At 47.8% G+C, this 14166-nt stretch overlaps 1 protein-coding gene across 1 annotated transcript in view; it reads left to right on the forward strand.

The window, feature by feature from the left end:
• Positions 1-284: 284 nt before the first annotated feature.
• The window catches only part of ERI3 (ERI1 exoribonuclease family member 3), a 132690-nt gene continuing 118808 nt past the window's right edge, over positions 285-14166 (forward strand). Inside the window, exons 1-2 of the mRNA XM_084266570.1 lie at positions 285-299; positions 9929-10203. Coding sequence (XP_084122696.1) covers positions 9952-10203 — 252 coding nt within the window. The 5' untranslated portion in view covers positions 285-299; positions 9929-9951. The remainder of the gene's footprint in view (positions 300-9928; positions 10204-14166) is intronic.

Genomic DNA, 14166 nt, shown 5'->3' on the forward strand with positions numbered 1-14166 from the left:
CATGGGTTGGGAGGGGACGGCCCGGGCGACACGAATCGGTGGGAAGCGGCGGCCGGGGGCGCGCAGGGCGGCGACGGCGGCGGCGTCGAGGCGCGGCCACGCGGCGGGGCAGGGCGAGGGGGCGGTGCGGCGGCACCGAACTACAAAGCCCAGCCTGCCCCGCGCCGCGGGCCGCGGCGTGCGCCTGCGCGAAGGGGCGCGGCGGGGAGGAAGCCCCGCCCCCGGCGGCGGCAGGAGGCGCTGCGGTTGGCCGGCGGCGCTGCCGCTCAGAGCGGGGTCGGAGGTCAGAGTGCGCGGAGGTGAGTGGCGGTGTTGGGGACTCGTGGTGCGGAGTGTGTGCGGGGCGGAGGGGCGAGGGGGGTGTTGGGGAAGGGCCGGGCTGGGGCGGCCCCCGCCGCGGGGGAGGGGGACACGGCGCCGCCGGGCAGTGGGCGGCGGCACGGCCGTGGCGGGGCCCGGCCGGCGCGGGGGCCCGGCAGGCCTGGTGGAGGCGTGGGGCCGCCGTGGCCCGGGGCGGGGGGTGGAGGCCCGGCCCGGAGAAGTGGGGGCGGGTGGCGGGCGGGGGGGGTTGTCGCGGCCCGGGCCCCCGCGGCGGCGGGGCCTGCAGCTGGGCGGCGGCCCGCGGCCGGGACCGAGGGGAGGCGAGCGGGGAGGCGAGCCGGGCGGCGGGCCGGGGCGGGGCGGCGGCGGGGGCGTGGGGAGGCCGTTGGGAACGGGGCGGGGGGGGTGGGGCGGCCCCGGCCCGAGGGGAGGACGCGGGGCGGCGGCGGGCAGGCGTGGCGGCGCCTCGTCCCTTCGACGCCGGGTCCCGGCTCGTCTGCCGGAGCTCGGGGCTGCCGGGCCCTCCGCGCTCGGGCTCTGCTTTGGGTGGAAGGCTCGCGGGTGGCGGAGGTAGCGGCCCCCCGGGTCCCAGCCGGAGCGGCGTCGGCTGCAGTTAGGGGCTGAGGATGAGGAGAGAGCGTGTCCGCTGCCCGGGGCGCGGGGCTTGCACAGGGTGAGCGAGAGGCAGCGGCAGCAACCAGGATTTCTCGTGTGCCTTTGGGGATGTGGAGGCTCGCAGACAGAGGCCATGGGGGAGGAGGAGGTTTGATTCTTTTTATTTTATTTTGTTTTATTTTTTTACCCTGTGAGGTCGGACTGGTCACCTGTCTCAGATGCTGAGACTGAAGTAAACTTGAGAAGGCTTACAAGAGCAGGATCTGGTTACTTGTTTCCTGGCTGGCTGTAGGAATTTCTTCTCCTGTTCTTTTCTTGCTGCTGTGCTGTTACAGGTGTTTCTTCTGAACTGAGATGTGTGAAAGGTGTTGTCATTCACTCCTTACGCTCCGTCTTACAGTCCTGTATCTGGAGAATTTACGTGGTTGTTGCTGGCCTGTTTGCTAATAAGTCTGACACTTGTTTTGCTCCTCTTGGACTTATCTCTTTTCCTTACTGAGCATTTACTTTCAGAAGTGGGTGGATTGACAGCTGCTGCTTAGCCTGAACTCTTAATATTCTTTCAGCTGTGATGCAGGGGACCAGCAGGTTTTCTCATAGGTTAATGCTTGCTCTGTGCTTCAGGAAGGATGAGGTGTGCAGGGCTTTGGGCAGGTACATCTCAAAGGCACTTGTCCCATCAGATGCTGCTAGACAACTCTTTGAGGATTTAATTTGTTTATCTTTTTAATGGTAACTTGAATTTATTTTATGCTTTAGCTGCTCTTTGCGATGCTGTAGTGTGTCACATCACTTGATGTTAAAGTTGGCATTTGAACTTTTATTTCCAAGAATTAGCTATTCTTAACATGAGTAATGTGTTAAAAGTTCAGTTGGTTACTCTTCAGTGTGTGGGCTTGGGAAACTTGTTTTCAGATATTTTTGTTTCCCTTTTCAAGACTTGAATTCTGGCCTTTGCAACTGAGTTTTCACGTTAGTGTATAATGTGAACTAAATACTTGTCTTGTTTCAACACGTGGCCCTTTTATGGCTCCTGTTTATCTCAAACTTTGGGATGTTCTATATTAACGCTGTGTTGGTTTTGTTTGGGTTTTTTTTTAAGTTAGTGTGTATAGTCAGGCAGATCTGAGTGTTACCAAAGTCCAGAAGAAGAAACCTGTTAAAGCATTAAAAAGAAAATGCTTGTGCGCTTGATGCTAAATAAAGAAGTCCTTGGATTGAGCATACACTGATAAGAACTAAAGTTTCTGCTCTGCAGTTCAGAGGTACCTAACTTCAGTTTGATTCCTTTAGGAGGCCTGGTTACAGCTATCCTGGTGCTTATCTTGTTTTGTTTTGTTAACTTTGGTAGCCCTTGATTTATTTTTTTTAAATTTTATTTTTAATCTTTCTTTCCCCCTTGGATTTTGCAAATGGAGCTCTGGAAGAGACATCTGCAAAGTTTTTGCACTTGACTCTGTCTCTGTCTGGATCCAGTAACCGCCCCCAGTAAAGGGAGTCTGGAGTGTGCAGGTTGGCGAAGCTCAGGCAGAGGGTGTAGGACCAGCCGCTGTGGCTGTCTGTACAGGACAACATTGGAAGGTATTAAGCAGCTATACATTTGTCACACGTCCTCAGATCAGAAGCACATTTTACTGCTGGATTTGGTCATTGCAGAGACTCCTGCTGTTTGACTGTAGTGGTGCTGAGCTGAAGGCAAGCAGGGGAATGAGAGGAGAGGAGGACGAGTAGTGGCTCTCGAAGCGTAACCTAGAACAGAGGTGCTGGCTGTGCCTGCTAGATACCATTTGGTGACTTTTCTCTGCCCTGAGAGTAGTTACCTGTGCAGGCCAGATGTCAGCTGAGAAGTTCTATTCTCTCCAGATATGTTTTGGAGATAAAGATGCTTCATTCCCAACCAAAATTACAGCCCTGTGTTCTATGGTTGAATATGAGGGTCAGCATCTTCCCTGGCTGGTTTTCTGGGCTCAATGACACTGGGTGCTGGGGCAACCATGCCCCATTGTAGCTGCTCCCCTGCTTGGAGCGTTTGTCTGTCTGTCTGCAAGGACAGAGCTTTGGCAGAGTATAGACTTTCTTTTAACACTTGCAGAGTTCATTTGGGAGGATCAAAAGTGAACAGTGTATTGAGCAATGCAAGTGGTGTCTCCCTGAATCCAGACAGAGTTTCACTTGGAAGTCTCTGGTGTTAACCTTCAAATTCCTTTTTCAGATAATGAAGGTGTGTGGCAGGCTAAGTGGTTTGAACAACTGTGGCATTCATGTGTATGAAAATCAAGTAATTATGCATGCTAGATCCCATTAAATGAAGGGTGGCCTGCTATGTCTCCTTTCCACTAAATTAGGCCAATGTGCAGTAGTAGCTTTCACTGTCTAGAAGCGTAGTAGCTACAAATCTCCTCTTGGCTCCAGGAGTTGTCCTGTGGATTGAGAGCACTGAAATGCCATAAATTCTAGGATTCGCTCCAGAGGCCAGGGCTGGGGAGGTTTGAATGAAAACAAAGATGTGTTGGGTTTTTTGTCATTGAATGGATTGACCATTGGAACAAGGTGTCTGATGGTAGGTAGTAGGTAACCTCCCTACTTGATGCTGCAATTCAAGGCTAGAAAATCTTTGTGAAAGATGTTCAAGTGTTTGGGCTCAATTCGTGAGTCAAGAAGTGGAAACTTTATGGCCAGCATTACATGAAGTTCAGAAAGGATGGACTTCCTGAATTCAAGTTATTTGTGTTCATGCTGCTAGAGCCAAGATACCTTCTCAGTTTCCTGCAGTGTGCCACGCCATCCCAGGTGTCTGTATCCTGGTCTGGCTACGTGGTTTGGTGAGTGGCTGAGCCAGCCAGCAGCTGCCAGTGGCTCATCTCCCTCATCATCTTCTGGCAGTGTGGGCCCATCCCCTCCTTCGAGCTCTGGCACTCACCCGGCCTGGCCCTGAGCTGAACCAGCAGGAAGCTATCTTGTTTTAATTGGGGTTTATTCTGGATGCATTAGCTCGTTTATAGGTTCTTGTGGTTGAATCTGCTCACAGAGGGGCCAGACAAGCTCAGGAACTGGTGTAAGGTAGTCAGCAGGAGAGTAAGATGAAGAACAGGCCTGTCCCCTTTCGGCCTCTCAGAACTTGCCTTGGTTAACCCTATTTTGTGTAAGCTTCACCCTGGTGCTTGTACTTATGGCTCCCATGCAGAGGCAGGAGACTGGGCTAGAGGGTTCTTGGTCCAAACCTCTTCAACCTTCTTTGCCTTAGTACCAGATCTGCTCTTCCACTGCAGCTTTCCGATCTCTTGCTACATGCATCCCTGTTGTTGTTTCTTTGTTTTAATTTTTGTCATTTCCTTCCTCTACATTTCCTCTGAGTGACCAGTCCTTTACTAGGTGGAACTTCTTCAGACTCCAGCTTAGACCAGTTTGCCTATCTGCAGTTACTCTTGGAGAAGGTTTAAAAATACCCAGCAAAGCCTGTCTTAGGAGACCAGTCAAGGAGCTGACGAAAGTGGGTTGCCTAGCGGAGATGGCCTAATAAAATTGGAGTGGAATTGTACTGTGCATCTTTGGGACAGCTCCTGGGTGGTCTGTTCAGATGAGTTCACATCCTACTGGTGTGGAATCTGGTGTGGGTTTCACTGTGTTGTCAAGTGAACTGAGATGTGTTTGTTTCCCAGCCTCGTAGGGTGCGATAGCCCCAGCAAGTGCTTCCCTAAGTAATCAGCGCCTTCGGCCTCACTCATTGTGATCTCACAAGCCATCGCGTCTGTGATGTCACAATGGAAGAGATTCTGGTGCTCTGACATATCTGATGCCTTTGAGATGTCAGCCAAGGAATCCAGCAGGAAGAATGAGCTCAAGAATGGGAGAGACCTTCCTTAACCCGAGCGTGCCCTCCACCCTTTAGTCAACCCTTTCCATGTTCACTTGTCTCTTCCATAATGCCCACATAGAGCCAAGCCGGTGCCTGTGTAGAGTGCGTTGGTTTTTTAATGAACTACTGAGATGTACGTGTCTCCCAGATGAGTGGTTGCCTGAGTTTGCTTCTGTAACCCTCAAGCTTCTCTGCTGTTACCCTCACTTGTTGTATTGTGTCTAATTTTAGACTGTAAGTTCTTGAGAACAGGGACCTCTTCATCTGTAGTGGGAAGAGGCTGGCGCGATTGCGGGATGCTGTAAAAACAGTGTGATTGGTGCCATGTTGTATCTGAGCTGAGTAATGATGGGACAGCATAGAGGCATCCTGTGGCAATGCTTTGGGAAAGTTAAGTTGCAAATTTACCAAAATACGGGCTTGGTTGTCTAGCAGTGCTGGAGACAGACCCAGAACCAAAAGTGAAGGGAGTGTAACCACTAAGTGTACTGGATTCACGTTCAAGGGGTGATACTGGGAGGTTAACAAATTAAGCAAATTTACCTGTCTAAAATCATGTTACATTATTAAAACGGTTCTAAAAGCTTTGTGTTTTGTTGTTTGTTTTACTTTATGTATTTTTTTTTCAAGTTTGGATGGTGACAGTGGATGAGCCGGTTTTGTTCATAGTCTCTTTGTTTCCTGCCTTGCAGGCTAGCCAGGTGCTGTCATTTTTGGACTGTAGTTCATCTAATGAAATACTTGGGCTTAGGTTAAGGTTGATTTAAAAAAAAAATATATGGAGTTATCTCTATTGTTCTTCAGTTACATCTTCACACAACTGAAATATGGGCTCACATTTGACCTCCGAGTATGCATTTGAACAGCTACCAAAAGACAAGTCCTGCATTTTTCCTTATACTCTGTTCCAGGTGTTGCTAAATGTATGTGATTTTGTTCCACAAAAAGCATCTTTATTACCCTATTTTTTTACTCCTTATCATTTAATAAAATAAGACACTATAATAAAATAAGACAAACCTGACTTGCATTTCAGATTGGTTTTGGTTGCTCTAGTCTTGAATTCGGTTGTTGGTCAGAGACCAGGAGTCACAGCTGCCCCTACCCAGGCTTTGCACAGGGAATAAACTGAAGCATACCACTCCCAGAGCTTGCCTGCATTTGTTTTTTTAATTTCAGTTTGCCTTGTCCTCTAGATTAGTGTGTGTGTGTGGGGGGGGGGGTTGGTTGGTTGGTTTTGATAAGGTGGAGGGCTGTATTGCTGTAACAAAGTAATTTGATGTGTCGATGGAGACTTCCATAAAACATGCCACTCCTTTTGTCACCTGAATTTGGCTGTTTGTCATCTTTCCCCCTCCCTGCATCACCTTCTCAAACTGGGCAGCGAAGGGGAATATTTTCAAGTTAAAATCAAAGTTACGTCTTCTCTTGCTGCCAGGTGATTTTTAGATGTAGTTGTAAAAAGTAAATGTTATGTGCAAAGAACCCATTAAGCTCAAGTTTCTAGGCTAATTTGTCTGGCCACTGATGAATTTGAATCCTCTGCACCTCATGCGTCTCTGTACGTGGCTTTGGGGGTGTCTTGCAGATGGGGGACATCACTTGCAATGTCCTGCTGGTTTTTGTCACCAGTGTCCTCGGGGCAGGAGCTCCCTCCCTGTCCTGTTCCTTGCTGCTTGTGGGTGCCCCTAAGTGGGTTCCCTGGAGGGAAGCAGGGTTGGAGTATAACAGCCGTGGTGCAGATTCTCCACTATGTGCTTGGTGGGGACCCTGGCAAGGTGACAGCTACAGCTGGCACTTGCCTTTCTCTTGGCTTTCCTTACTTGCTCTGTCATGCTTTGGTGTCATGTGCTTGGACCACCAACAAGAGCCACAGTCAGCCCGGGTTTGTCCTGTTATCTGTAGCTGATACCCAGAAACTAATTTATTCATTTTTTTACCTGTTTTTAAAAGACAGTTGCTGATCAGAGCCAGTGATGTCACGTGTGGCACATGCTGTTGTACAGCACATAATGTGAACTTCAGCTTCCAGCCAAAACACACCACACGTGGCCCTTTCCCGTGTTACTGAGTGTTGGGAATGTAAAAGGCTGTCACGTTTTCCTGGGTCTGTGTACAATCTGTCAAAATAATTCCTGAGGTCCGGCCTCAGTTCACGGTCCCATTAAGTTTCATACATATCTGTGTAAGGAATTGGAGCTGTGTGATGTGAAATGTTAACCTGGTAGGGTTGAATGCCAGATGTGACAGCTTGCGCTGTCTGAGATTATAATCTGACCCTGTGTGCCTAAGAAATAAATATGTGGTGTTTTACATAGGTTTGGAAACGGAATCACTGAACATGTGGATTTATATGGATAGAGCTGGGTTTCTAATTTCTGAAGCTGTGTTGCTTTCATTGCTGTCTGTTGGAAAAAAACACGGGATAATTGCTAGTGCTGTGCATTGTTGTAGCTGTTATAAATGCTTTACATGACTTCTAATAAAGTGTGTTTGCTCACCAGCTACCTTGTGCTCTGAGGCACTCTGACCTTGCCAAAGAAGATGATGTGAGGTCTTCCTAGGGCACCTAGAGCAGTGGCTGGGTAAACATACGGTTAAAACTTCAATTGGCTGAAGGTGCGGTTTGCAGTGGGGTTCCTCTTATTTGTATGCTGTCTGTGTAGGGCAATCGGCATGTAATGCTCCACTTGGGCACCTTTGTTAGCTGGGAGAGTAGGGAGGGAGGTCATGTTTTTGATGGGGAGCTCAGTGCTGTCCTGAGACATAGGCCACCTGCAGAAGTGGTCTGTGTAAGCAGGGACTAGATGTCAGCTATTTTCCTCTGCTGATGTCCCGTGGAACCTGTGTGACCTGTGCTGGGGGATCTGGAGTGGTGCTGCCATCTCCCCATGGTGATGTGCCTGAATCCTGACCGGGCATCTGGTTGGTCTTTGCCCTGTGGCCTCAGTGGCTTGGGGACCTCCGCACTGCTGCGTGTGGTGCGAGCCAGCCTGAAGGTGTCACGGGGTTCATGCCTCACCAGTTAAGATACATTAGAGAAGTACTGATTTTGCTGTGCGTGGCTGGATAATGCATGTTTCATCACTTGTGTTTGATAGAGGGGTTGGAGCCTGCCTGCTACCCCCACCCCAACTGTATATTTTACTTTATGCAGTAGGCTAAAGACCAGGTTTTACCACAACTACCTTACAAGCTGCTTTATTCAGAGATACTAATATTTTCTATGATGAGCCCTTAGATTCATAGCCAGTAGCTTGAAGATTTAAAGCATGTATACCTTAAATATCTCTTATCTGGGGTAGGTTAGAAGTGAGTACCACTACTTCTAGTTGGCTGTAATGCGGTTATTAGTGACAGCAAAAGCTGTAGGTGGAAAAGCAATAGGTAGACCTGAGCCCCTTTGGGATAAATGCAATTTTGGGCTCTCTGTTATGGTTTTACAGCTTGAGTTTTCATCTTTCTGGGTACCTGCTGCCTGCTTTAGTGCCGCAAGCAGCCCCCCAAAATGTTCAAGTCACAAAGTGGGGATGCGTCCACCATGGGATCGTCAGCCTGGGCACTGACTTCGTCTTAAACACCTCCTTTGATTTTTGCCTTTCACTCAAAACCTTGGAAAGGGAAGGTTACCAAATGTGTGTTTACTCGAAGCACACAACCTGCTCAGCCGCAATTATCTCCTAATCTGGTCCTTCCGAGTTTCTCCGGTCTCGCAGGTAAATACAGATTCAGCCGTTATTCAAGGCATATTATTTACCTCATTAAGTGTGTGTTTTGGCACGTGCATTATTTACCTGCCAGACTAACGGATGGGAGAGAGCAAACGCTGTCTTTTGTGCAAACAGTGACTTTGTTTGTGGGCGGCGAGTCCTCCCTTTTCGCCTTGCCCGTTTCAGCTCCGTGTCTCTCGGCCGCTGCTTCCAGCCCTTCATGGCAGAGCGAAAAGCAAGCACAGGTGTGGGGAGGCTGGGCTTGGGAGCTAGGCAGGTGGGTGGCACATGGTGTGATGGAGCTCTTAGGACCAACCACAGGGATGGACTGAACATGTCTACGTAGCGAGATACGTGTATGTGTATATGCAGTTAGAGGAGGTAGCCGTATCCTTGCTTGAGAGGATCAGGGTGTCGTGATTCGCCTGTTTTTTGCCATTGGTCACTGTACCCAGCTATGTAACACCTCCACGAGGTTGACCTGAACTCTCAAACCGTTGCATGTGTGTCTGTGAACAGTCCTAAGGCTGGCCCACTGTGGGCAGTGACAGTTCTGTCATGTGTTTCCTGCAGTGTTTTAAAATAAATGAAGGGGGAAATCCACGCAGTCTCAGGTGGATAACGTAATTTGTTACATATTTATTAAATATTTGCTAAATAGAGGCATCAGAAGGTGATGGCTGGGTGAGGTATTTCTTTTGGAGGGAGACTGTAACCTGTAGGTCTGCTTGTGTTTTACAGTCCCTGCTGCTGACACATGGGTTTGTTGATCCGAAACCCTTCTCCACAAACACCTGAAGTAAGAAGTCGGGTGTAGCACTAGAATCACACCTCTGATAAATCTTGTACAGAGAGCAAATGAAAACTTCCCCAGGGAGGAACCTTCCAGCCACCAGACGTGTGGATTTGTGATGGAAGTGGGAGATTTTGGTGTGACTAACAGGCATTTCAGGGCCAAGCTGCCTGGATGGGTTGTAGTCTTGATATGTGTGCTGATGTATTCAATTCCTACTATATATCTGAAGCTGCATTGTATAAGAAAAGATGAAAGGCCTCCTTGGAAATTTCAATGGGGTTTAGATCAGATTTTCTATGTTTAAGTGGTTTGTGTTGTGTTCTGCTATGATAAGGTTCGGCAGGGGGGTGTGATCTGGTGCCTGAAGCCATGACTGTTGTGTGTCTCATAGTTCTTAATTTAGAGCTGTTTGCAGAGGTTAATTTCCAGTTGCCTGTGATTCTGGACACCTTGAGCTCAGTCCAAATGTCATCTGTCATGCTTAGAGCAGGATATTGTGCTATTTCAGGTTTGCGATGCTGGAACCTCCGCCGGGAAGCACAGAGAAAATTCCTGACTGAGGCGGCCAGTGAGGAGATACATCTCATCTCTGGTAATATGCCTGCATGAGTAACGTGAGTCTGTCTTCAGTTTCAGATGCTTCTGGATGTTCAATGATAGCACTCCTCCATACTGGAGCAGCAAAGTTTCCCCAAAACGTAATTCCAAGGGCAAGACAAGCTGTGTGCTCCCTCCTCCCGGCTGGTGTTCTCAAACGCTGCAGCCCCATCGTAAGCAGGAAACTGGCGTCCCACGGCTTTGGAGCTTCCATGGCAGCAATGTCATCCTTCCCTCCACAGAGATATCACTACTTCTTAGTGCTGGATTTTGAGGCTACGTGTGATAAACCACAGATCCATCCTCAGGTAAATAGTCAATCCTGTTAATTATCCCCTTGCAAGTTGCTGCAGCAGTTCTGAGAGATGGAAGGTAAAAGCACAGCGCCGGTTCACTTGTTTCCTCTGGTTTGTTGCACCTCCTTTTTGTTGTTGGCCCTCCAGGGCTCTTGCCAGTCACCTGCTATCTCAGGAGCAATGCCAGGGCTATTTGGTGGGAATGAAATGAAGGACCCTGATTTTCATCAAAGAAGTGACAATTCATGTGTTATCAAAACCATCAAAACCACCTTTCCATCATACGCTCTCGTCTTCTGCCTGAACTGGGGAGGGTCTCAAAGGTTTTTTTCTGGACCCTGCATTAGCAGAGTACTCATGACAGCTTTGAGTCTGTGAAGAAAAAGGCTATTGGTAGCCAACAATGTACAGAAAAATAACAGTTTGAATGATCTGCGTATGTGCAATATAGTGGTGTTTCTAAATAGGGAAGAACAATAGTTTGGCACTTTCTCATCTTGCTGAAGTTATCTTGCCTGGGTGTTAATGAGTGTAATGAGATGGTGAAGAGTTCAACTTCAGAGTGATTTCCCAGTGCCCCACCACTTGAGACACGCAGAGATCCAAACAAGTACAGGGTTTTTCCTGCAGGCAGTTCTTCCCTAGTAGCATGGAACATATGAATAAATACGTTTTCAGTTGTCAGCAGGATGGACCGAGGATTTCATTCAAAATTAGAAAAACATGCTATAAAGGAGGAAACTAACACTGGGTTGGTGATGAACAGTTTCTGAGTCTCTAAATTCAACCTCTACCAAGCAATTGGCCTCTTACAGGTATTACTGGTAATATACAAGTTGGGTCAAAATAACTTCCTTTTGCTTTGTTTGGAATAAACTGAAGGCTAAATGGTTTTCAGTGCAGTGTCACAGTGCTGACATGACCTGGTACAGGGTGTTCATTTCCCAGCGCAGCTGTGGTTTCCCTTGGACTTGTCCTGTCCAAGGGATGCTGCAGGTTGGGATCAAACTTGACTCCTCTCTTCCCCAGTAGTGCCTTGGTGAGCACCACCTCCTCTCACATTTCATGAAAAATGGGCAGCGAATTCCCTGCCCTTTGGCTGGATCTTTGCGGGAGGCTGTTGTGGCTCTGTCTCCAGCTCTGTTAGTGAGGTCTTAACCGCTCTCCAAGTGAGATGTCAGGCTATTTCCTGCACGCTCCGCCTGGGGTGCACAGACCTGTCAAAGCTGTAAATTGGATCTACCTTGTCCCTTTGGATATGGGTTTGGTCTGTGCACATTTTGATGCAAAACCATGATGCATGTGGAGCTAGTTTACAGCTGGCAGTAAAAAGGAGCATGAGTGGAATATGATTACTACTGTTTTAAGGAGCTTTGTCCCCAAGTCCTTGCCAGGGAAAGTAATGGTCTGGGCCAATGCAGATCTGCTATATATTTTGTTGGTGAGATAGCACCTTTAAGGTGGAGATGTTCTTTGGTGTTGTTTTTCCAGTCTGCTGTGTTCAGTGCCTGTCTGCGTCATATCGTGCGTGGAAAGGGCTGTCGGTCCCTCACATCCCCACAAACAAATTAGTTTGACAAATAAATAAATGGCTCTTGCTGCATGGGAATCAATGTAGCTGGAGAGGCTGAAGGTGTCTGCTGGAATCCGGCAACTTTATAGAATGAGACTTTAGTCGGTGCCTGTGCCTTACCTTTTTGCTGACCAGCATGGCTTTTGTCCTCTCCACTGTATGTCATGGGGAGCAAACTGTGCCATTTATTTCAGTAGTGTTCTGTGCAGGATTTTTACTGGCAGGGTCTTTCACTGGAGCAGTGGCAGACAGGAATTGGAGATGTGGTCTGAGGAGAGACCGGGGAGCTGGGAGTGGTCAGGTGCTGATCTTCACCTGTGATCCTGATCATTTTTTTGGCTTTTGTTTTATTGCAGGCAAACTAGAAGCCTAGATACAATGAATTTCAAATGCATTGGGATTTAATGGGGAGGCTACATGCCAAGCTAAGCTGTGCTCCAGGTTACTTTCAGTGGGTAGGCAGAGCTGTACTTCTAGCTAGCTCAGCCTAAAAGTCTCACAGAGTGCACTTGCCACTGTGCAGCACACTTGAAATTTTCCACTGACTGCTCTTCAGAATATCCCAGCTTCTCACCAGAAACTACTGAAAGACCAATCTTTTTTATCTACACTAAGGTGTGTGATTGCCACATCTGCTCCCCCTCTCACTGTATTTACTTGTGGTGTTCTGCAGCCAGCAGCCTCCCTGGCTTATCCCTGGGGAAGTCCTTCACGCTCGTTCCGGAGCCCTGAAAACTCCTTCATTTCCATTCCCTTTCACACTGCCCAATCTCCCTCTGAGGTCCTGTGATATGGCTTCATAATAGGGATCAAGGAGGGTCAAGGACAGTGGTATTCCCCTGGGAAGCTGTCTGCATCGTGGCTCTGGTGACCGAGACCGCTGGCTGAGCGCCTTGCGGTGCTGCCCTTTGCTTTACCACTTCTGGGTCGGGCATGGAGGGTCCTTCATGATCCCTGCACTGTGCCCACGGGGGATTGATAGCATCCTTGCAGTCCTGACTTCTGATGGCTTTCACAGATAACACCTCTAAATCCCAGTGCAAGTTTGTATGCACAGAGCAGCAGCTTAGCTTTATGGGGTTTTGGGATATGTTTATGAATAGAGAGATTATCCCAGAGAGAAAAGAAGGTGGGGGGTTTAATTGTGTTGCCCCAGATGGATAGATGGGAAAAAGTGAAACAGTAGAGGCACGTCCTGTGTGGTGTTTTAGCCAGCCCAGGGTCAGCAGGGCTTGGTAGTAAGGGATGTTTATGGCTGGTCCCTTCCATCGCTTTAAAGCTTACCTTGAGTGTGTGGAATTTGATCCAAAGCCTGGTCGGTTCAGGTGGGAGCTGTTGTTTTGCAAGGGTCGGTGGACCTTGGACCATGATAGTGATAGTGTGCTTCATTTTTCAGCTCTGTCTCTGACTTCTCTTTTACTGTCTGCTAGGGGTTTATAAGTACCTGCTGCTTTTATACGCTGTCAGCCTGTAGAGCCAGTTACGTATGGTGCTTTAGCTACACAAGGGAAGATGCATTAATAAGTGGAAGTCTTGCTCTTTTGTCCCTTTGTCCTTGTATACACCAGTGTTTATGGTGGTCAGTGTTTTCAGGGACTGTGTTAAGGAGCTCCCCAGGCTCAGATCTGTGGCTGCTTGTAACCTTACTTTATTAATGCGGTGAGTTGGTGTGCCTCTTTCAGTCAGCAAGCCAAATATCTCCCTCAGCTTCAGGGAGTGGATGAAATGGAGTAATTTTTTTTTAAAATTGAAGAAGTCTGAAGGTAGAAATCAGATCTGTTCAAAGCTGATTTTGAAATTAGGCTTCTACATAGTATGTTAATCTCCACTGTAATGTCTTAAAGCCACTTAAAACCAAATACAATTCAAGCTTTGTATATCTCTTCCCTGGAAGTGTAAAAGAGTATCAGACCCCAGCCCAGGCAGAAGGAGCTGGATCTGAGGGGGAGGAGTTGATAAGCCAATAAATGAGCTTTTGGTAATGATGAAGTTTTGGGTTTTTTCATGTTATTTTTTTTCCAGATACTTGACTAGTGTCTCAGATCTGATAATCAGTTGGGAATTAGAATTTTGCCTCTTCCAAACTCTCTTAAGACAAAGGTATGAAATGTTCATACAGTGATTGCTGAAGAAGGTTGTTAGCAGAGGTCGAAGAATAAATTGTTTACAGACAATACTTTCCTTCTCTTAAACAACACATTTTAAATGGAAAAATATCTTGACATTGTTCTTTAGTGTATCCTACACATTTCAAGTTTGTTTAACATGCGTTTTGATAGTTATTTTGGGAGAATTTTTAATTATAATTGCGGTCATATGAAACTGGACATACTAATAAATACAGAACATCACTCACCATTGCAATATAAAGCCACGAACACTGAGACTATGAATAAACATAT

Source organism: Gallinula chloropus (genome assembly GCF_964237585.1).
Source record: "Gallinula chloropus genome assembly, chromosome: 6".
Classification (NCBI taxonomy): Eukaryota; Metazoa; Chordata; class Aves; order Gruiformes; family Rallidae; genus Gallinula; species Gallinula chloropus.